The sequence below is a fragment of the Mauremys reevesii genome, linkage group 4 (assembly GCF_016161935.1).
Source record: "Mauremys reevesii isolate NIE-2019 linkage group 4, ASM1616193v1, whole genome shotgun sequence".
NCBI lineage: Eukaryota > Metazoa > Chordata > Testudines > Geoemydidae > Mauremys > Mauremys reevesii.
The window spans coordinates 84,550,297-84,572,209 of NC_052626.1; the positions used below are offsets into that span (position 1 = coordinate 84,550,297).

At 41.8% G+C, this 21,913-nt stretch overlaps 1 protein-coding gene and 1 long non-coding RNA gene across 10 annotated transcripts in view; one reads left to right on the forward strand and one right to left on the reverse strand.

Moving 5' to 3' along the window:
- The window catches only part of NAV2 (neuron navigator 2), a 333,951-nt gene that overhangs the window by 177,495 nt on the left and 134,543 nt on the right, over positions 1-21,913 (forward strand). For all 9 annotated transcript variants that reach the window (XM_039534978.1, XM_039534979.1, XM_039534980.1 and 6 more), the window contains 3 exons: positions 11,471-12,581; positions 15,868-15,980; positions 21,441-21,549. In XM_039534978.1, the coding sequence (XP_039390912.1) occupies positions 11,471-12,581; positions 15,868-15,980; positions 21,441-21,549 (1,333 nt within the window). The remainder of the gene's footprint in view (positions 1-11,470; positions 12,582-15,867; positions 15,981-21,440; positions 21,550-21,913) is intronic.
- On the reverse strand, positions 2,666-20,153 carry LOC120403637. The gene is made up of 3 exons (XR_005597632.1): positions 19,897-20,153; positions 4,471-4,596; positions 2,666-3,482 (listed from the first exon to the last, which is right to left on the reverse strand). It is a non-coding gene; the product is annotated as an uncharacterized LOC120403637 (long non-coding RNA).

Genomic DNA, 21,913 nt, shown 5'->3' on the forward strand with positions numbered 1-21,913 from the left:
TGGAGATTTTTTCTGGAAAGCCTGTGATTTTTTAAAATTTAACTAAAAGAGGTGTAAATCTTCAGAACATATTTATTCCTGGTGTTGCTTGTTGATCCTTTGCATTTATATCATAGAATTTGCTTGGGTTCATGCAGTTATTGGCATTTGTTTAAAGGTATAGGCCATATTCTGTGACCATTACCCAAGACTAGATTGAAAGGAATTATGCCCCAGAAACACCCCTCTGTATCAAAATTTCTCTAGATTGCTTCTTTTCCACAGAGGAGAGGGAGCATGCTGTGTTAGTCTTTTACCAGTTGCAACTTTATCTCCATCTTGCTTCCAGCCAGCTGCACTAGCCAATTCATGGAAGTGGGGGTGTGGCTTCATCTGCTGTCCATCTCCCCCGAGCCTGCTCCCACAGTCCCTGCCCTCCTTCGCCCTGTATCCTGACCCAAGATCCAGGTTGGTTTTATGCAGCTGAGTTGCAAGGAAAGCCATTACTCCTCTGTATGGATAATGGTCATGAGCTAGCTCTCAGTTTTTACTTTGTCATTCCTCAGGCAAAACTCTCATTGACTTTAGTAAGAATTTGCCTGAGTGAGGGCTGTATTACAAGATCCACAGGATTTGGCTCATATGGGTTTGTGTGTTACAAATAGTAACTAATGAATGTTGTAGGAGTTTGTTTTTAAATACAATTTACTCCTGTGATTTTAGGGGCAAATTTCATAGTATTTTTCATGGGTAGTCAGTGTAGATTTAGTTGTTTGATTTCCATTGGTTTTAATTACAGTCAAACAGCTGAAGTACCAAGGCTTCTCTTAGGAAACATACTCCTTAGTGTCTATGGGATCACCCTTCCATGTGCACAGCATCTTTAATAGCAGCAATGGCTCACATTCTTGTGTCTCTGTTTATAAGCCTGCATTCCCTTTACAAAAAGGAACAGAATAGATTGGATTGGGTTAGTAAAAGTTGACTCAGTAGTGCTTGACAGTTGTTTAGAAATAGCTTTATGTACTTAAGAGTCTCTCAGCAATAATGGATCCCCCAAAATGTGGCAAATTGCTGTACACTTCTGTACCTGCTACCAGGCTAGGACACACATGGTACTGCCATTTTGGTCTGCACAAAGAGTAAAATTTATCCTTGGGAAATGCTAAGAACTTTGTTGCAAGATTTTGATAAAATCACCACAACTTTGCAGCATATATTCCCAGATCAAAAACGGTAAGGAGAGCTCACTGACTCCTGTCATAAGAACGAGGAGTACTTGTGGTCTCTAAGGTACCACAAGTACTCCTCTTTCTTTTTGCTGATACAGACTAACACAGCTACTACGCTGAATCCTGTCATAAGATTATCTCCCAAGGCTGATTAGTTACCTTAGCAAATACCTATACTAGTGCTATACTAATGGCATTGATTTATACAGTCCTGAGGGATTGCACCCCCTCATCTATTAAAAGCCCTGATTTAGTCCCTGGCATTCTCCTGCCAAACTTTAGAAAGCAGTTTGACATCAGGTAGTTTCATCCAGGTGCCAGTGGTTTTGGTGCTCTGCTCAGTTCCAGCAGTTAGAAGTAACATGGAAATTGACAAGGGCCTTTACAATGTTAAGTAGTGATCTGAAGGTGACAAGCTGGCAGCAACTTCACCTGAGCTTCTCTATCTTTTGGGTGCAGCAGGTGAAATGGCCAAAGCAGCAGTATTTTTGCAATGAAAAAGCACCTCATACCATTCTTAATTCTGTCTGTTAAATCTTACTTGGTGTACTAGGAAATCTCTATATCTCTAATTCTTATATTCAGGCTTCTGATTAGAGCAAATCTAATGTAATAGTGGTAAAGCATTAAAATGCATCTTATGGAGCCTGGAAAGGAGTTTTGACTACAGTGTATATACATTTCTAATGCTCAGTTAAGCTTCAAATTTCTTGGTTAGCCTAGAATCTTACTCTACAACATTTCATTGTGAATTCTTCTTTTAATTATTTATTTATTGGTTTCAGAGTAGCAGCCATGTTGGTCTGTATCCGCAAAAAGAACATGAGTACTTGTGGCACCTTAGAGACTAACACATTTATTTCAGCATAAGCCCACGAAAGCTTACGCTCTAATAAATTTGTTAGTCTCTAAGGTGCCACAAGTAGTCCTGTTCTTTTTATTTATTGGTGTAATTTTAATGTTGTGTTATGATTTTTGTTGCACTTCAATAAATCCACGTTGCACAGTTTTTACTAGCCACTATCCTATTATTTATTTTTCATTCATGAAATATATTTTTAGAGGACAATTGGCCCATCTCAGTTAATCTTGACCGTATGTTTACATTGTATATATGCCCATGGGGTAGCTTAAAGACATTGCAGAGTAAATCCAGCAGTACAATACAGTTACAGGACAAGATACAAGTATGCAATAAATCATGTCCGTGTTTAATCTTACAACTGTTTAACTGGCCAAATTTGACATTTCAAAATATGCCCAGATCTTTTTACCTAAACAGAAAGAGTCTGAAGTTTCAATAACAACTGAAATAGACTTATACAAGACTGAGAAACTTTGCCATAGTTGGTATAAACTTTAGGAATATTAAAAACAAAATAAAACTATATTTAAATAACGTTTTGAAACAGCTGGCAAAAGCCAGGAAACTTAATTGGTGTCCTTAATTTGTACAGTTCAGCAGGAAAAAAAATCAAAACCCAATAGTGAAGCTTAAACCGAATCTTGAGAACCTTGATGACAGTGGAACTACGCTAATTTATACCAGCTGAGGATCTGGCCCAGAATTTCCTGGTTGTTTGATCAGTGCTACAACACTTATTACACATTTCCAGTTTTTAATTTTTTTAATAAAAATTTGCATGCATTTATTGCTGAGTGAATTGATTCAGATGGGCAGCCACAAAAACTGAAGTCCACTACTCAACCACAGGACAGACACAACAGTAATGCTAGCTTCCAACACTGCTGCACAAATGCCAGTGTTTTTCTACCCTCACCTGGAAGGGAAATCTCTAAGGCAAGAGGGTAGTTCAGTCTGCGTGGTCCATTTGGTCTTCGGCCTCTTTGCTGAGCCTGCATAACTGTCTTCCCCCACATTCAGTTCCTGTATAGGAGCCAGCTATAGTGTAGCTGCAAAATACATACTTGGTGCTAGTATCATAACCTCCCCAGGAGGGGCAGGATGAGAATGAAGCCTTGGCCCCACCCTTTCTTCACATCAGTTTATAAAGTTGCAGGGGTAGAGCAGAGTGCATGCTGCACCGTCTCCTGGAGTGGCAGATCTGCCACTGTTGTATTCGCACCCCAGCAGGAAATCTGGCTGACTCAATACCATCCTACCCTCCAGCGCAGGCTGTGGCTTTGAGGCACAGTCTGGACCTTTATGTGGTGAAGTACTAGAAAGTACATAATGACGTCCATGCTGAAACTCTTCTGTGCTTGCAGACTTTTTTCTCCACTCCAGCTACCAGACGTTGTATAAACCAACTAGGTCAGAGAGAGAAAGGCAGCCTCATTGGTCAGAAAGCAGAGATGGAAGAAATCCTGGCCCATAAGAGGGAGTTGCTCATAGAACTACAGCAGGTGCAGCAGAAAAGACCACACCTGTGGGCATTGGCCATTTCGATAGCCAAGATTAACAGATTTTGTGTTTTGTGTGTGCGCATTGGTACGGACACAAACATTAGCAAAGTATGTGTACAGACACAGATTTCAGATCGACTCACTCACTTAAAATGTAAATTCAGTCTTTTAGAATTGTTAATGTCATATCTAGAGAGAGTTTAAGGCCACATGAGATCATCTAGTCTGATCTCCTGCCTGTTGCAGCCCGTTACATCTCTCACAAATACTCCTGTGTTGAGCCCAATGACTGCAGTTAAACTAAAGCATTTTAGTCCTCAGGAGACTATACTTTGTATTCCGCAGGCAGAGAACAGGAGACAGAGACTAGGTGTACCAATATTTAGGGTTGTCAACCCTCCAGAGTTATTCTGGAGTCTCCAGGAATTAAAGATTAATCTTTAATTACAGATTATGGCATGTGATGAAACCTCCAGAAATACATCCAACCAAAATTGGCAACCCTATCAATGTTACTATCACTTTACTGTTACTGTTGCATGTTACACAACTTTACTGATTGGCAGAATAAGTCATTCAGTAACAAATATTGTCTAGTTTGATGTCTGAGTGCCTGCTCAATAATATCAGTATACATTTTTCCTAGTGCTTGCCATTTCTATATCAGCATTCTGACTGTAGTTAAAGTGTGCCCAGATTGGAACACTGAATATTAACTTATGTATATCATCCAAGTGAGGGGGTGCAGTTACAGCCCCATGTCTGCAGCCCATTAATGCCTTTTGATGGCTCTGTCACCTCAGGCCTTCAGGAATTTATTTTTACAAATAGAGAAATATTTAAGAACAATGAACAGGGGTGGTATTTGTTTAGGTTTAAATTAAAAACTCACCGGTTTCAAAAGGCAGTACACTTGTTTCATTATTTCATAATGGCATAACTTGTATCCGGATGATAGAGGTCCCTCTGGCCTTGTTCCTAGCCAGTCATGTGGAGAGTCTTTTGAGTTTTACTGTAACTAAACAAAAAAAAGAAGGAATTCAAGTGTTATGTCAAGACAATGAGAGAAAAGTGTTGTCTGGCCTCCAGCTTTTTTTTCCCCCACTCCACTCTCAGAAACTGCTGAGTCTTAATGAAATAAACCCACAAACAACTGAACTGTTGTTTCAAATACTGCAGCTTAATGTGAACAAAAGAGGACTTTGCAGAAATGTGAAAGTTTCCTGACTGACATTTCCACAGATCTTGGTCCCGGTTTTCAGAAGTGCTGAGTATCCACAACAGCCATTGAAGTTTACCATATAGAGCTTACCTCCTGTTGGACGAAAATAATGCTCCAGATTTCAAGGAATAAATGTGACTTTTGTTTCATATTACAGAAAATTAAATCCCCTCTAAAGGGGAAACATCTTGATAGAAATCCTATGAGTAAAAGTGGAAGCAAGCGATTCTATCCAGTTCAGTGAAGTGTATTTCTTTTCTGTTAAATGAGATGTTTGTTGTACACTTCACTATGGCATCACAGAGCATTTCCCTTTCTGGGAATCTCTGCTTTTAAAGAAAAAAAAAATGATTGTGCACCTCATGTGGTTGCTGTTGCGCCTGCTGCTGGCATAGGCTCAGTCACTATTCCAGGGCAGATAGTGCATCCTCTCATACCAGAGGGCCTGCCCAGTATGGCAGTATGCTCACTACAGCTCCATAGGCAGCAGCATTACTATTGAAATGGTACCTTTTTTGTTAATCATAAAGTTTGCTAATTTTGACAAAGGCCACGTACAGAGCTACCTCATTAAGCAGATTCTTCTGTACATGGTCTTATTATTTAAGCTTGTGGAAAAATTCCAATTTTACAGTAGACTCCTGATAGAAATATGTAAGCCTCAGTAACCCTAAGCATTGTTTGCCAAGCATGATGAATTACTAATAAGGAAGAGGTGGCTATCTGGTATGAAGCATTCTTTGCTGTACTCCCTCGGTACTGCCAGGAAAGAGGATGGTTTGGTGGCTGGACGGGGGAGGAATCAAGATACACCAGTCATTCCTCTACCCTGGGAATGGAGCAACACAACAGCCTTGTGCCGTTGTGAGACTAGAATAATGGCCACAGAACAGGTCTTCTACCACTTCCTAACCTGGACTTCAATTGTGGATTTCTCTCTTTTCTGTATCTATTACACAGAATGCAGCCTGGTTACTTAAGCTATGCACTGGACTAAGGATTTGTCTTTTCATGAGAACATTTTGTTTGTTCCCCATAGCTGTGAAATCAAGGGACCTTTATATGCTTTAATGGAAAGATACTGTAAAGATCTTGACCTTTTTACTGAGAATGTTGAGAACATCATCTGTGTAAGTGCTGCTTTTTGCTGCTTCTAGGGACTGCATTTCAGATGGTTTTCAGTTGAAACAAATGAGAATGCACTTGTTTAGACTTAGCTTGACAAATCATAGGAAATAGTATCTATTTTCTCTAGCCCTTATTATACTATGTGCTCTCAAAGATTTAAGTGGGTAATTTAAATCATAAGACTCTAGATTTTCTTTTCTCATCACAAATTGATAGGTCTGCAGATGCCGTTAAGGTTTTACAAGAGCAGCTGAAATCTGATTTACCCATATTACAGTGTATATTGGCATTGGTACTAGACCACCAACATCTTTTTAACAGAAACATTGGGAATAAAATGGACTTCAGGCCAACATTTTGTCTTTGAAATGAGGAGAGAAATGATTATTTAGCCTAGGCTGTCTTTTGTTTTTGAACACATTTCATTTGTTGTCAATTTAGTTAATGTAGGCTGCCGAGGAAAGAAAACATCTCCACCACAAAGGATCACAAGGGAATTAATAAATTTATCATAAAACTCACTCAGCTTTTCATCAGGTCTATGCTCTTTTGAATTAACCTTTCCCTTCATACTAGTGTATCTGCTTTTTTTTTAGGAAAAAGAACATTTTAATGCACACTTTTGGAGCAGAACCCAATTCTTTTACCAATATAAGTGGTTGGTTTTAGTAGGAATAAAAACTTTTGGCAAACTGGTTGTAACAAAGGAACAGATAATCCTAGATGATTGGAATTTTCTTGTATTGAAGCAATTTCCCCCCACCCCCCCAGAACAGTTTTAATTTGGCTATTTGGCTTCATGAGGTTTTACGCATCTTATAATAAAAGCAGAGATGCAAAGTCAGACATTCATGGACATCAAATGGTTTTCCCTGGAAAGTATCAGATACAGAAACTAATAATTGCATTATACTTGTTCATAGATTATTCCAATCTCTCCCCTCCCCCCATCTAGTACAATACTCCAATGTTTCACAACGACCTAATTCTGATTTCATTGACACCAGCATAAATCAGGAGTAACTCATCTAAAGTTACTGGAGTTTCGCTAGTTTTACATGTATATAAGAGGAGAATTGGGTCCCACATTTAAGTGTGTGTAGTGAGGGACCAGTGGCCACTGTGTGTGTGAGAGAGTGGGAAAGAGAGAAGGTTGGGATTGGGGGGGGGGGGGGGGGAAAGTGGGGGGAATTGGGATTGAGTAGGCAGGAAAAGGGAGAGATTGAAAGAGGGGAATTGGGAACCAGGAACTCCTGAGTTCTAACCCTAGCACTGATACTGTTCCCTTTGTAAAAACAACTAGGAGTCCGGTAGCACCTTAAAGACTAATGGATTTATTTGGGCATAAGCTTTCGTGGGTAAAGGAGAACCAGTGTTGACAGGCCAATTGGATTAGGGTGGATGTAGTCCACTACCAATAATAGAGTGGCTCGCGCATTACAAAAGTGGTTTTCCCTCCCCTGGAATTGACACCTCCTCATCTATTATTGGGAGTGGACTACATCCACCCTGATCAAATTGGCCCTGTCAACACTGGTTCTCCACTTGTGAGGTAGTCCCTTCTCTTCATGTGTCATTATATAATGCCTGCATCTGTAATTTTCACTCCATGCATCTGAAGAAGTGAGGTTTTTAACCACGAAAGCTTATGCCCAAATAAATCTGTTAGTCTTTAAGGTGCCACCGGACTTCTTGTTGTTTTTGTGGATACAGACTAACACAGCTACCCCCGATACTTGTTTCCTTTGTAGCCTTTTCCAAGTCACTTAATTTCTGTAACAAAGTTTTCCCTTTGTTAAATGGGGATAATACCTTAGGCGTATCCCTGAATAGACAAGGCCACTCCTCCTGAGTATTGATGAGTGCAGAGGTAAGGTTGCAGGAAGAGTCAGATAAACCATGGTCTGGTGGACTAATCTAATCTCAGTACTTGGCTAAAGAAGCAGGGAAATGTACATAGATTAGAGACAGACCATTTCTTAGATGCCATTTTTAGTATCCTCATTTGAAATCACTTAACGAAGTGATTAAAAACTACAGTATATTAAAACAAATGTACAGTTAACTGATCTACCTTTTAAAAATCATTTATTGACACATCTAAATTGGTGGTCTAAATCCCAATACCTTTCCCTTTTATTTGAATGCTGAATTAGTTTGTTCTTTCTCTAACTTTTTACTTTCTGCCTTATAACAGAAAAATGGCAGCTCTTATGCCATAAATAAGTTTTACTTTTTTCTTAAGTTTTTAACAGCCCCCCACCCCACACACAATTTCTAATGTTCACAGGTTTAGTTGCAAAAAAAAAAAAAAAATGCTGGCGTGTTCTTCATCAATATTTTGAAAGAGCCAGGCTCTTTACACATGCTGAGCTGCATCTTACTCCATGGTCCTATTGGACTAGATTGTTACTTTAGGGACAGCCCTCAGCAAGGTATAGTTCAGAAGCTACATCACCCCAAGAGTAACCTTTAGGGTATGTCTACACTGCATTTAAAAAACCATGGCTGTTGACTTGGGCTTGCGGGGCTTGGGCTAGCGGGCTGTTTAATTGTGGTGGAGAGGTTCCAGCTCAGGCTGGAGCCAGGCTGTAGGATCCTGCGAGGGGAGAGGGTCCTGGAGCTCAGGCTGCAGCCTGAGCCTGAACATCTACACTGCAATTAAACAGCCCCTTATCCCGCGCCCAGGTCAGCTGGGACAGGCCAGCCATGGGAGTCTAATTGCAGTGTAGACATGCCCTTCTTTCGGCAGTGTGTAGTGTACATACACATATTGTCCCCCTAGCAGTGCCGGGTTTACAATGGTGACAGTGGCACCATGGAGTCAGGCCCAGGCTCAGAAGGGGCCCTGGCCTGCTCTGCTTGCACTGTGCCCTGGGACCCTGCCAGTCCCCTGGGAATTGGGGGGGCTATTCTGGTGTTGGGCAGGGGGGCTGTGGGGCACGGCATGGGCCCACCCCCTAGCAGAAGGTGCATGCTGGCAGCATAGGGCCGGGTGGGCCATTGTCTGTCTGGTATTTGCTGGTTTGTAAATAGTGCCCTCGCACTGGGCTGGGTAGAGTGACACCCTTGCCATGCCATGGCCCCTGGCAGGCCCCTTGCTCCGGAGACCGATCCTCACCCCCCCTCCTCCCCCGCGCCATGCTCCATTACCCCTATGGGGGGCCCACAAAAGGTTAATCCGTCCCTGGGCCCTAGTATGGGCATAAATAGTGTAGATGGTGAAGCATGGCTTATGTGAGTAGATTACAGACACACATGAAGGGTATGTATATGTACCCGAATACATTACCCTATGTGGCTCTCTACTCGCCCAATCCTGACTCCCTGTCTACACTGCTATTTGTTCCACTGTAGTGTCCTGCTGCCTCCTCGCAGCTGGAGCCTTTCCCCGCTACATGGAAGGCTCTGGCAGCTCTCTGCTGCTGGAGCAACTCTGGCAGCAGTGAAAGGCTCTGGCACCGAGGAGCTGCGGAAGCTTTTCCCCCCCACAGCTTTTCACTGACATGTGTAGCTATGCACTGCAGTGTGGACATGGTATGCTTTTCATTGCGGAGTGTAGCTACATGTATGCTATGCACCACTGCCAGTGGTATGTTGTGTAGATGTAGCCTTAGAGGCACTGTGTTTCAGGCACAAGTCTTACCCTGCTTCCTCCTTGCTATGGATTGGGGAAGTGGCAGCAAAGAGAACCAAATTACTGCCAGAAACATAGAGTGTAAAGCAGTGGTGCTGCAGCATTTTGAAAACTGGGAGGGGACAATATCACTGCTCTTCAAGCAGCTCCTGTCTTTCTCATCCCCTTCTTCCTCCTAGCTGGGGGCAGAGTTGATGGCACTGGATCCTTCTTTTCCCTCCTCCTGTGACTCCTGTACCATCTAATCCATATGATTGAGTGTGAAGTGCTGAGCTCAGGCAGAGAGAGTGGCACTCAAGCACCACCTGGCAGAAGAGGATGTGGGACACTTAGGACTTGATTCTGCTCCTACACTGGAGTAAATCAGGAGTAACTGCATTGAAGTCAGTAGAGTTGCTCTAGTTAAACCTGTGGTAAATAAGTTCAGAATCAAGCCCTTGGTGCCCCTGTATACTGAGGTAACCATTGCCTCTCTCCATCTACCTGAGAAAAGCTGTCCAGAGGAAAGGGCTAGAAAGCCACTCTAGTAGTTGGTAGTTAATAACAGAGCACTGGAAATCTTCCCATTTAAGTAATGACTTCTCTTTTTAAAAAATTACCATTAATTCCTGTTGTTCCATTTGGTACATAACAATGTGGAATGACTCTGAGTGTATTATAAAGGGATCTCCAACACTCCTAAAAACACAGATCTACACTAAGTCATAAAGATGTATGTGCTTTAAATCTTTGGGAGGTCTGGTTTGGATCATACGAGTGAGGTTAACAAAGCTATATCTTCAGTGAGCAGCTGAAAGTGAAGTAAAACAGCCCCTGTGTGGTTGCAGCAGTTCATGATTTACAGAACTGAATTCACAGTGCTGCTCCGGCTGCTGAAAATGTACGTTCTCAACTGCTGTTTATTTTTAAATTAAAAAAAGCAGCTCTATATTCAGTTTACTTTATTGCTAGAGGGCAGGGAAATATAGGTAAAAGCCGTTAATCCCCAGCAGGCTGCTGGGCAGCTGAACAGTTAGGGATGACAAAAGTTAATTGGAAACATGAGCCGTTTAACAGAAAACGTATTTGTGATAATTGAGAGAGTAACGTCTCCAGAAGGGAAACTTTGCAAAGAGAAACTTCAGAAGAGGAGAAGTGGTCACTGATAGGTGAGTAAGCCAGTGTGATTTTCAAGCTTTCTTTAGGTGCTGAATTTATGATTTAAGAAAAGCAAGTAACATTAAAAAAAACTAAACAAACAAGAGATTCATGCTCACTGAAGAAGGGTTTGCAGTTACTGACATAGCTCTTCTTGCAGCTGGATGTAGTTATTAGATAAAAATGTATCACTTAGGTTCACTCCATGAATAAGGATACAATTGGTTTTATTTTTGCAGAATGGGTTTGCCTCTGTTTTTAATGGATATCAGAATTTGAAACCACCATTAACTGGAACTAACTTCAGTGTTGTTTTTTTCTTTTTCTCCATGCAGTTTTTCTTTTTATATACATTTGAGGTTTTTCTAAGAAATGAACTTGAACAGTAAGGATTTTTTTTAAAGCAGAGGAAAAGCCTTGGTCAGATAATAATGCACATGTAATTTCTAATGAAGATGCAGTGTAGATCTACAGGACTTTCTAAAACACATCTGGCTTTTGCATGTTTAACTTCATTTAGGTGTGTTTGTAAAACTGTGAATACATGTAAATTGCCATAGTGAGAGTTTTCTGATTTTTTTTCTCCCCTCAATACAGTAGCAGTCTTACTTTGTTTAGTTGACACTGCTGTAGTTTGTAATAATGAGAAATCTTTCTTTCCTAGTAGTAGTACTCTAAAGCACCAGACCTTTTATGGTGGAAAGGAATTGCATTAATCAGAGCTGTTTTAATACCAGGTACTACTGTTTGTTTGTTTGTTTTTCCCAGAGCCAGCAGACAGTACAGCCTCCCAGTCCACAGGAATGAATGAAAATGTATCATCTTCAGTTCAAAGCAGCAGCAGTACAAATGCTGTTAGTTGCAATAACTCATCGGCCATACCCCAGCCCAGCTCTGCCATTAAACCCTGGCGCAGCAAGTCCCTTAGTGCGAAGCACACAGCCACGTCTTCCATGTTATCTGTAAAGCAGCCAGTTCCAGAGTCTCCAAAACCACCTTCAGAAATGGTCAAAGCAACTCCCAATGGTCAAAAATCCATGCTTGAGAAGTTAAAACTCTTCAATAGCAAAGGAGGCTCCAAAGCAGGAGGAACATCCCTTGAGTGTCCAGGGTCTCGGGACACTAGCTGTGAAAGACTAGAGGCACTTCCCAGCTTTGAGGAAAGTGAAGAGATAGATGCTGCAAATCGGCATATGAACAACCCGGGACCAACATCCAGTAGCCCCAAAATTGCACTGAAGGGCATTGCACAAAGAACTTTTAGCCGGGCACTGACTAATAAGAAAAGTTCCCCAAAGGGCAGTGAGAAAGAGAAACAGAAAGAGAAGGAAAAGGATAAAAGCAAAGACATTGCAAAAAGGATATCCGTAACGGAGAAGCAGGAGATTAAAGAAGAGGAGCCAAAAGAAGAACAGACAGCACCAGCTACAACAGAGATGCCAAAAAAGTCCTCCAAGATTGCAAGCTTTATCCCTAAAGGAGGAAAGCTGAATAGTGCCAAGAAGGAGGCCTCTGCCCCTTCGCACAGTGGCATACCAAAACCAGGAATGAAAAACACCACAGGGAAATCCTCAAGTGCCCCAACTTCTGCAAAGGAAGGTGAGAGAAGCCGCAGTGGAAAACCTGGCTCAGGGCTCTCTCATCAGAAGACCCAACTAGACAGCAGGAATTCCAGTTCCACTTCAAGTTTAGCCTCCTCAGAAGGAAAAGGGATAGGAGGGGTGTCTGCTCTTAACAGTAGCAGCAGCACCCAAGCTGTCAATGGGCCAGTTAGTACCACACAGACTACCGGAAGCAATACTGTGAGTGTTCAACTACCTCATCCACAACAGCAATACAACCACCCGAACACTGCCACTGTAGCTCCTTTCATGTACAGGTAGGGTGTTCTGAACCTGAATTTTTTATCCGTTTATGATATGGTTACTTGGAGGCAGGGGGAGAAAAATTGTATAGCGGTTGCGTTGGTGCTGACAGTTATTTAAAAAAGTGACATCGTTTATCAAGTTACTGTTAAAAACTAACAGTCATAGCTGAGATAGTTATTGTTCCCAACAGTTAAGAAGTACATTATTGCTGCCTTAGATACTATGTTCGCTTAAAGCTGACTTTTTATAATACTGGCTTATTAATAGTATGTATACAGTATGTGTGCTTTAGATGTAATGTTTATATGGTTCAGCTGTAGCAGTCTTAGCCTATGGTGGGTAGAGTGGAATTGCAGTGTAGCACTGGGAGCTTCTGTAGGGGTTGTCGCTTAGGCAGGTATGATGTCTGCAAGGCTCTGTCCAAAACTTCCAACTGTTGGAGACGCCAGTTCAGCTCCATTGGCGTGTGTACCCTGTCCGGCGCCCAGTGTAGATAGTCCAGCTGCTGCTTTGGTCATTTTTAACATTGTGTTGATCAGACTGGCTTGTATATGTCATAGTGTTAAAGATGGTTGCAGTAGTTGGTGGCCCCTCTACACCAGTGCTCCTGATGTTGCTAACCGTGGTGAAGCTAACTCAGTGTTTGCAATGCTGAGATATGTTTAGAAAATGTCAGTAGTGGAGATGAGGCCTAGGATTGAAGGAAGAGCATGGCTGCAGCTTGATCCTTGGTTAGGGTCAAGCATTCATTCCCCAATGAGTGGGTTTTGCTCTGTTGGTAGGTGTTGACTCAGGGGAGCTGGGCCATAGATCTGTAGCAAAGGTGCATGGAACGATCCTTGCACTCAGGGAAGCAAAAGGATTGATAGTATGCTCGGCCCCTATATGGGAACATAAAATGGGATCCTTGTGTCTTCTGCCCCCTCTCCTTGGGCACCTGCCCATTGCTGGACATAATCAGGCCAATACTGTTTTTCTGCATTGTACAGGATATTTGTAAAAAGCTGTGCACACTTCCTGCTGTACCAGTGCATGAAAATGAGCCACCTGTGAATGATTAACCTGATCAAAATACATATTAATATTACATTCTTCTTGGTGCCACTATTAAAATACATATTAAAATTTCTGGATTCACCCTGCTCCGAAACCCACGATTTTCAAATCATCACCAGTGCAGCATCTGACGTTTGCCTGATGGCGAGCTGAACCAAGCCTGCTGTTTGTTTACAAACCCATTAGAGGTGCAGCATTCTGTTTGGAGCTGGAGAGTGCCAGTGCATTTCTTAGCATTATAATGCTGTAGATAAAGATTGAAAAGACCTCTGTGATTGAGCCTGTCCCCCAATATGGGACATAAGTTAAATTGATTTGCATAGTAGCCAAAAGGCCAAGTAGTGTTCATCTATGTGTATATATACACACACACACACTCTTGAAAAAACTGACATAAAATTAAAAAACATTTTGAGCTGGCCTCTCAAATACTCCCCCAGTATTCATGATGAGATCTCAGTTGTTACATTTCTTACCCCCATGAACATGGAAGGGTGAGTTAGGCATTGGATTGTTGTCTGTTTATGACTATAATGTCCTGATGAAAAAGCCAAAATAAAACCCAGTGTAATAACTGACTTGGAGCTGATCTCCATTCAGTGTTTTCAATACTAGTATCATCTGAAGCATGAAAGCAGCTGAGCTGCTAACCATACTATTTTTATAACTCTAATAACAGATTGGTAGTCTCAAGGTAATATTTATTTGACCTTTCAAAAGAATGCAAAACAAACTGTACAATTCTGCCAGAAAAACTGCTGCAGACTTGAAAATAAATCATATTTACTTGCCCAGCCAGAAGTCAAAGTGAGAGGTCAAAATGTACCATCTTGTTTTCTTGAAAAATGAAGAGGAAAAGTAAATCCATGCTTAATAAAAAGGGATCCAATCACTAATAGTGTGTACCTGAAGAATATAATTTGTAGCATCATTTTTAAGTTTGTTCCAAACTTTAAACTCTGCCTATTACTGGTACTGTTATTGTTGTTGTTTATTCGTATTACCATAGTGCCTAGGAGCCCCAGCCATGGACCCAGACCTCACTGTGCTAGGAGCTGTACAGATGCAGAACAAAATGACCATCTCTGCCCTAAAGAGCCATTATGTGCTAGATACAGCTGTAGGGGACTCCCAAAGGAGCTAGTGTATCTTCTTGATCCAGGGTGGGATGTCAGCAGCAGGGTTTGAATCTGGCACATCAGGATGTTAATGCATGGGTCTCTACTGCCTGAATTCAAAGATCCAGCTCTATTAGCTAAGTCTATGTTAGGCTCATCAACCTGTATCTATGGCCCAGCCAGCACTAGAAGAGGACAGACTGCTACACTGAGATGTTACAAGAGCAGCCTCAGATTTGCTCTAAACTATCTCAGTAGGCAATAGCTCTAAGGGGGCCGTTCACTCTCTGGGAATCACTGGAGAGCAGGAACAATCTTGCCATCCCCTTCCCCTGCCCACAACCCCTACACAAGATGCTGAGAAGCAGATAATCTGTGGTAAATATACTTCTCCTGGTTTTTTTAAACTGCAAACAGAGAAATTATTCTACCCTACTGTATGTTTCCACATGGTCTTTTAGCCGAGATCAAGAGTAGTATCAGTGAAATACCTTCTGTATCCTCCTATCTAGGAACTCTTTCGTGCACTTAAAGGAGACTGCACTTCTAACTGCTAACTGCTGTGGTCCTCAGATCCAAAACATAGTGTAACTAGTAAAATGAAGTGATCACAGATTTATACTAATGTATAACTGAAAAGCAGATTCTTAGAAAAACACCTTCCACTGAATAATACCATGTCCAGTGTTCTTCTTGCAGTCAATGGTTATTATTTTACCTAGTTGTTTCTTTTAAAAAAAGAACTGGTGACATTGCTAGTTAACAAAGGGAATTCTGCACAGGTGTGAAGAACTGTCACATATAAACTCCATTGTTAATGAAGATCACAGTTTCAGCCCAGTGTGTGCTGCTGAAAATCTGAAATGTCTTAGTGTCTGGGGGTCTGTGAAGTCTACATTTTGACTATGAATATTTCATTTTTTTTCTTTACAGTTCAGTGCCTGTTTCCGTTTCTAGGACATAGCTCAACATGGGACTAATGAATTATGTAAAGTCAGTCTGCTAGTGTATTCTAGAGAAAAGGACACAGTGGATGATGGCGGGTGCAGTTTTATCAATGTTACACTTGATATATTTTTGGTGGTGAGTGACTGCATATCTCTATATTTGTGTTGCCTTTAAGATCACAGACAGACAATGAAGGGAATGTAACAGCTGAATCCGGCACAGGAGGGGTGAGCATGGATACTGCTCTTTACACTAAAACTGGACAGCCTGGTCTCGAAGACCTTTCAGGTAGGTCCTGGAAGATGTCTAGATAACTAATTGTGTGCATTGTATATAACAAATGAGTGGGCTAAATGAAGTTTGTTTCCCCTCTCTTTAGGGGGAATTTAATTTATGTGGTTATTCCTAGTGCCTTGTTTTTGATGAGTTCTAATATTTGGTCCTACAGGAACTGGGTAAAGATCAGAGTTTTGGACACCAGGGGCTTAGTTCTACAAGATACTGAGCATTGAAATCATTGGGAATTGAGGGTAGTTAATATCTTGCTTTAGCACCTTGCAGCAAACATTCAACATCTTGCCAGATTTTACTAAAATATTCCTCAAGCGCCCCTAAGGAGCCATGTATCTGATATGTTTTCCATTTTTTAATATTCAGACTTCAGAGATTGTGGATTAGATAAAGCTAGTTCCTTTGGCATTTTGCATTAGTTTACAACATTGGGGAAACCCCAACATTGTCACATTCTGTCTGAATAATTTGAGAAGTAGTGTGCGTTAGTTTCAACTCATGTTTGCATTTCCCAGATTTAAAAGGATAGGTTAACAAGCTATTTCTTGTTTTGAAAGTTTGGAGTTTTGACAATTGCCCATTCATCATAAAATCAGCCATTACAGCTGTACAAGAAGCTCTCTACAGCATTCATCAATTTGGTGATTAAATTAATAGGGACACTCCCATTGCTGCAATGAGAAATATAAAACCAATTTTAACTTACTGTGTCTATTGAATAAGAAGTGTGCTGAAATTGATTTGGATTAAGATGCTATGGGTTGTAAAGTAATTTCACGTGTTGTGTGTATTCTAAAATTCCTGCCACTGCTAGGAATAGCTGATAATTAACAATACATGTTCACGAAGTGACTTTTAGCAATAACATTGCAGTACAAATGTGAGTTGTGCTTGTAAGTCTTTGGTGTGTCTCCACCCTTCATCCCTCTTTCTGTTTTTAGAGAACTGTGTGTTTTTGTTTATAAACCAAGTATGTCGTTAACGTGTCTCACAATTAGGGTATCACTGTAGAGTTCTTTATCTAGTTAGTTCATACATTCTCCAGGCTAACGTGAGCTTTGGAACTGATCCTTCTGCTTGGGAAGTCATGTGGCTGTAAGCTTCACAATTAGATTAATTTCATATTTAATTATATTTTCTGCCTTTGCCATGTTTATACCTGCATGTACACATGCTGGCCGCAGAACCAAGAGGAAGAGTCAGTGGTGAAGAGGAGAGCAGCAGGAGTGCCCGTATACACATATCTGCATATATATGTAAATACATGAAACATTAAGCAGACAAACAAATGGCATTAGGAATACAGTCCTTGTGAACATTCCTGCAGTGATACATAAATAGAGGAGGCAGCGCATTGTTGGTTAGAATTGGGGGAACAAGCATTGGGCTTCCTGAGTTTTCTTAATAGTGCCTCTTAATCAGTGTGTTATCTTAGGCAATTCTCCCAAACTATATATATTATTTCCATTTTACAAATGGGTAAAATGAAATGTACATCACATTTTTATATTATATTATTATTTATTATTATTTTTTATTTTACCCATTTGTAAAATGGTATTAATATCTAGTTTACAGAGGGTTTTCAGAGCCCTTAATGGAAGATATTATTTAAGTTTAAAGTATTATTATTTTATTATGCATGTTAGTTTGAGATCCAAAAGTACACAACAGCAGCACAATCTGTATATCATATAATGTGGATCCAAAGAGGAAATGGTTTAAAGCCAAAGTCAACAGATAGTGGTATTCAATCAAGGAGCATTAATGGAGAACAAACAAAACAGTTCCTCGACCCCAAAAGAGAGGAAATTTTTAAGAAATAAATCAGACTTTAATGTCTCTTGTTTTGTCCATTCATGCATGCAACAAACATTGCTGATGAGTTACATGTGTATATGGAGAAATGGAAGTAAACAGTTCACAGACACTATATACAGAATATCCATGAAGAGAAGAATCTTGTAAAGAAGGTGATTAATGTCTTAAGTGTAGTCTAATTGGATATTTTCAATGAAAGTCAATATAATGTCTTCTAAAGAGCTTAGAACTGATGTCTGAATATGACTTTCTCTTTAGAAAAACATTGTCACAATTTAGTTTGGTGAGTCTCAAAGCAAACAACTTTAACAGCTTTTACCTCAGCTAAGCCTCTTATCTGTGCTCTTAATAGCTTATCTAGATCTTGCCTTCATATTTACAAAAGAAATAATCTGTGGAAAGAGCACTTTTATCAGACGTCCTAGAAATACTATTTTTAAATGTTCTTTAGTGTTGCAATAATTTGCAGACTAATAAGTGTATAAAAATGTTTACATCCCAGACACTCTGTGGCTGAGAGAATTGAGCTCTATTAGGTTTCTATTTCCAGTCTTGTCAGGTCAATAGTAATGAAGCCATAACTATCTGATGGTTAGGTGGCCTATGTGAAATGCATTATTAGTGTCACTCTGGTTCCCAGAGACAGCTGTCCACATCATGGAAAAACATCACTAACATGGACGATAATTGGCCCCTTGACTATCTCAGGAAGGCCAAGGACTGGATGAATATGAAACTACTTTCTTTTCCCTAGAGCTGATACCTACAAGTAGGGTGACCAGACGTCCCGATTTTGGGGTCTTTTTCTTGTATAGGTTCCTATTACTCCCCACCCCCTGTCCCGATTTTTCACACTTGTTGTCTGGTCACCCTACCTTCAAGTCAGAGCTGAGGCACATTGGTGGGGCAGCATGGGACATTTGCACTGATGCCTGGGAGGTCTTCATCCTCCAGGGCTAGCAATTTGGCACCTTACACAAGCACTAAATTTACTTTAAGAGTTGAGAGAAGCTTTCTTAAAGAGCAGCAACTGTTTGGAGACTGTTTTCAGTCTTTACTTAAATCAGAATTTTTAATGTGTAGATTCTCATCTGAACTAACCATTTTGTGGATTAGTTCAACTCAGTTTCATGGGAGCTTTTAGGGAAGAAGGCTTCACTTAAAGAACATGCAAGAGTATCAAGACTGCAGTATTATCAAAAATAGCTAAATTTTGGATATGAAGCATTTTGCTATTTAGCTGTTTGTTGTAAACCTTTTGAATGAGCTCATTCCCTGGTGTGAAGAGGGCCTATCTAATTAGCAGGGTTTTTTTTTTCCTTCTACATCCTGTGTGAAGATTTTCTAGTTCAGTTATGCTCCATGCTGACAGCAAGCACCTTGGTACCTGTAACAGGCGGGTCCGGGGCTCAACCCTCTGAGGGGAGGAGGGGAGCCACACCGGCCCGCTGGTCTCACGGGGGTTCTGTCCTGTCCCTTTAAGGCTAGGTGACAAAGACAGAGTCAGTTGGGGCTCAGGCCTTTTCCTGCAAGGCTGAGCTGCAAACAGTATCAACAGTCTGGATAAGGCCCAGGCCCTCTGGTGCAGGGGCTGGGCTGCAAATAGGCTAGGAAAGGCCCAGGCCCTCTGGTGCAGGGGCTGGGCAGTAAACAGTCTCGGTAAGGCCCAGGCCCTCTGGTGCAGGGGCTGGGCAGCAAGCAGTACAAGGAGAGCTCAGGCCTCTTGCAGCAGGCTGAGCAGGGAACAGTACAGGAGCTCAGGCCTCTTGCAGCAGGCTGAGCAGGGAACAGTACAGGAGCTCAGGCCTCTTGCAGCAGGCTGAGCAGGGAACAGTACAGGGGCTCAGGCCTCTGGTAGCAAGCTGAGCAATAGGGTGAGGGGGATAACTGCCACCCGTGAGCGGGGTGGCAGGGGGGACACAGGCCCACCCACTCCACTGTGTCCTGGCCCGGGGCCCTAGGCAGCGGTCGTCACCGCTGATGGTCAGTGGGGATCCTGACCGCAACACACTGACATGGGCTCGGTCTGGTCAGCAGCCTGACGGAGGTCGGCTGCCCCCGGGCCACTTCCAATATCCCCCTCTGGTCCTACCTGGTCCACGGCATCTGGTCCCGGGAAGTCCCACTGCATGGGCTCCTCACAACCCGGGCTTGGGGGTAGATCGGGTAGTTCCCCGGGGAAGTCCGGCCAATCGTGCTCCGGGGGTTCCTCGGGGTAACAGCGCGGTAGCGGGGAAGCTCCTACTGGCTCCTCGTCGTAGGTGGCGTGGGGAAGCTCCGGCAGGTCTTCCCAGTAGCGGGGTAGGGTGCTCTCCGGCCAGTCCAGGCAGCTGCCTGGGGCTCCAGCGGTTCCTCCATCAGGAGCTCCCTCAGACAGGTCTGCTCTCCCCGGTGGCTGGGCACTGACTGGGCTGGAAGGCCCGGCTTTTATCCTTCCGGGTCGCCGTCTGACCCTCTGAGGGGCGGGCTCACCACGCTGTAGCCCCGCCCCTTCCTGTGTCCGGGGCTCAACCCTCTCCGGGGAGGAGGGGAGCCACACCGGCCCGCTACAGTACCACTAACAATCATAAGTCACTTCTTTTTAACACCTAAGGAGTTTTTAAGTAGATAAAATATAGCTGAGCTAGCACTGAAGTGGTTTTTAATCAATTACAGAGAACAAGTAAGCAAAATAAATTCCACAGAGGCCACTAGGAGGTTTTATAAAATGGAAGTAGATTCCTTTTCTGGTCCAAAAACAGGTAATATGCTGTTGTCAAATGAACCATCTTAGGGAATTCCTTAAGAATTTCCTTAGGGAAATAAAAATGGCAAAGAATCCTTATGCAAAGCAAAAAAATAGTTGTTATGGCCTTGAGGATTTAAGTATTAAGTGTTCTTGACTATTGCTGGTCTAATTTGGAAGGTTTCTATACTGTTATACAGTAATTTGCTACTGGAACATGAATCATGCTGACCTGAATGTGTTACAGCCTGCAAGGGAAATTAATTTGAGTTCCTACCAAAAAATCAGAACAAAACTGTCTCTGTATCATGGTGACCGTACCTGCTCCGTAAAGCTCATTTCCATGAATGAAATAGCAGGATGAAGCTGGGCAGGCAACTGCATTTGCTGGATTACGTGGTACATCATTCAGCTGTGGAGCAATTAATAGACATGGTTTAGTTTGTTCCCAAAACAGCAGCTTTCTAATAATCAATTTGATGTATTTAAAATGAGAAAAGTATATCTACTGTGATTATAACCTTGCAAAAAACAGGCTTTATCAAGTACATTTCATCATGCCAGTATGGGGGATGGAGCGGACTGCCATATGCTCTAACCATTAAGCAAAAGTGTACCAGGGAGATTTGAGTAAAATACAATACAAAAATATTTGAATATTTTATGGTTCAAAGAAAGCCCATGAAAGGAAGTTAACAATACAGTGCTATTCCTCAGTCTGGCCAATGGAAAGCTCCTTTCAGCAGTGAATGAAATCCTACATCATATTTAGTGTGGGATTGGATATTAAATAATGTAAAGGCAGGGATTTCTGCTTGACTCAGAGCCATGAAGAGATAATAGTGCATGTCTTGGCTATTGCTAATTAATGTGGGCTAGTTCTTTCCTTCTAAAGGTCTGTTATTTCATAGGGGAGGATCCAGAAACTCGACGATTGCGAACTGTCAAGAACATTGCTGATCTTCGACAGAACTTAGAGGAGACCATGTCCAGCTTACGGGGAACCCAGGTCTCCCACAGGTAGTGACATGAATTCCTTCTTTATTGAACAGTGAAATAACTGTGTTCTTATATTACCTGTCCTGACTCTGGCTGGGTTGTGCCCTTGCAAAAATTATTAACACTGACAATGGAGGAGCATTTACTGTGCTTTTTTCTTTTATTGAAAGCACAGATTCTGATCCTTGTTTAGTATTTATAAAGATTTCTGAAGAGTAAGCGGTGGTGATGCAGGGAACAGAACGGTTGGATACAGAAATGCAGTCATAGAAAGAGCAATGCTTGTTAAGTGCATTACGTGGTGTTTGAATAGAATTGTGCAAAGGTAACCATTTAAAATGTTACTTTGGTTTACTTATGAGTGACTTTAATGCATTTCCCTCCC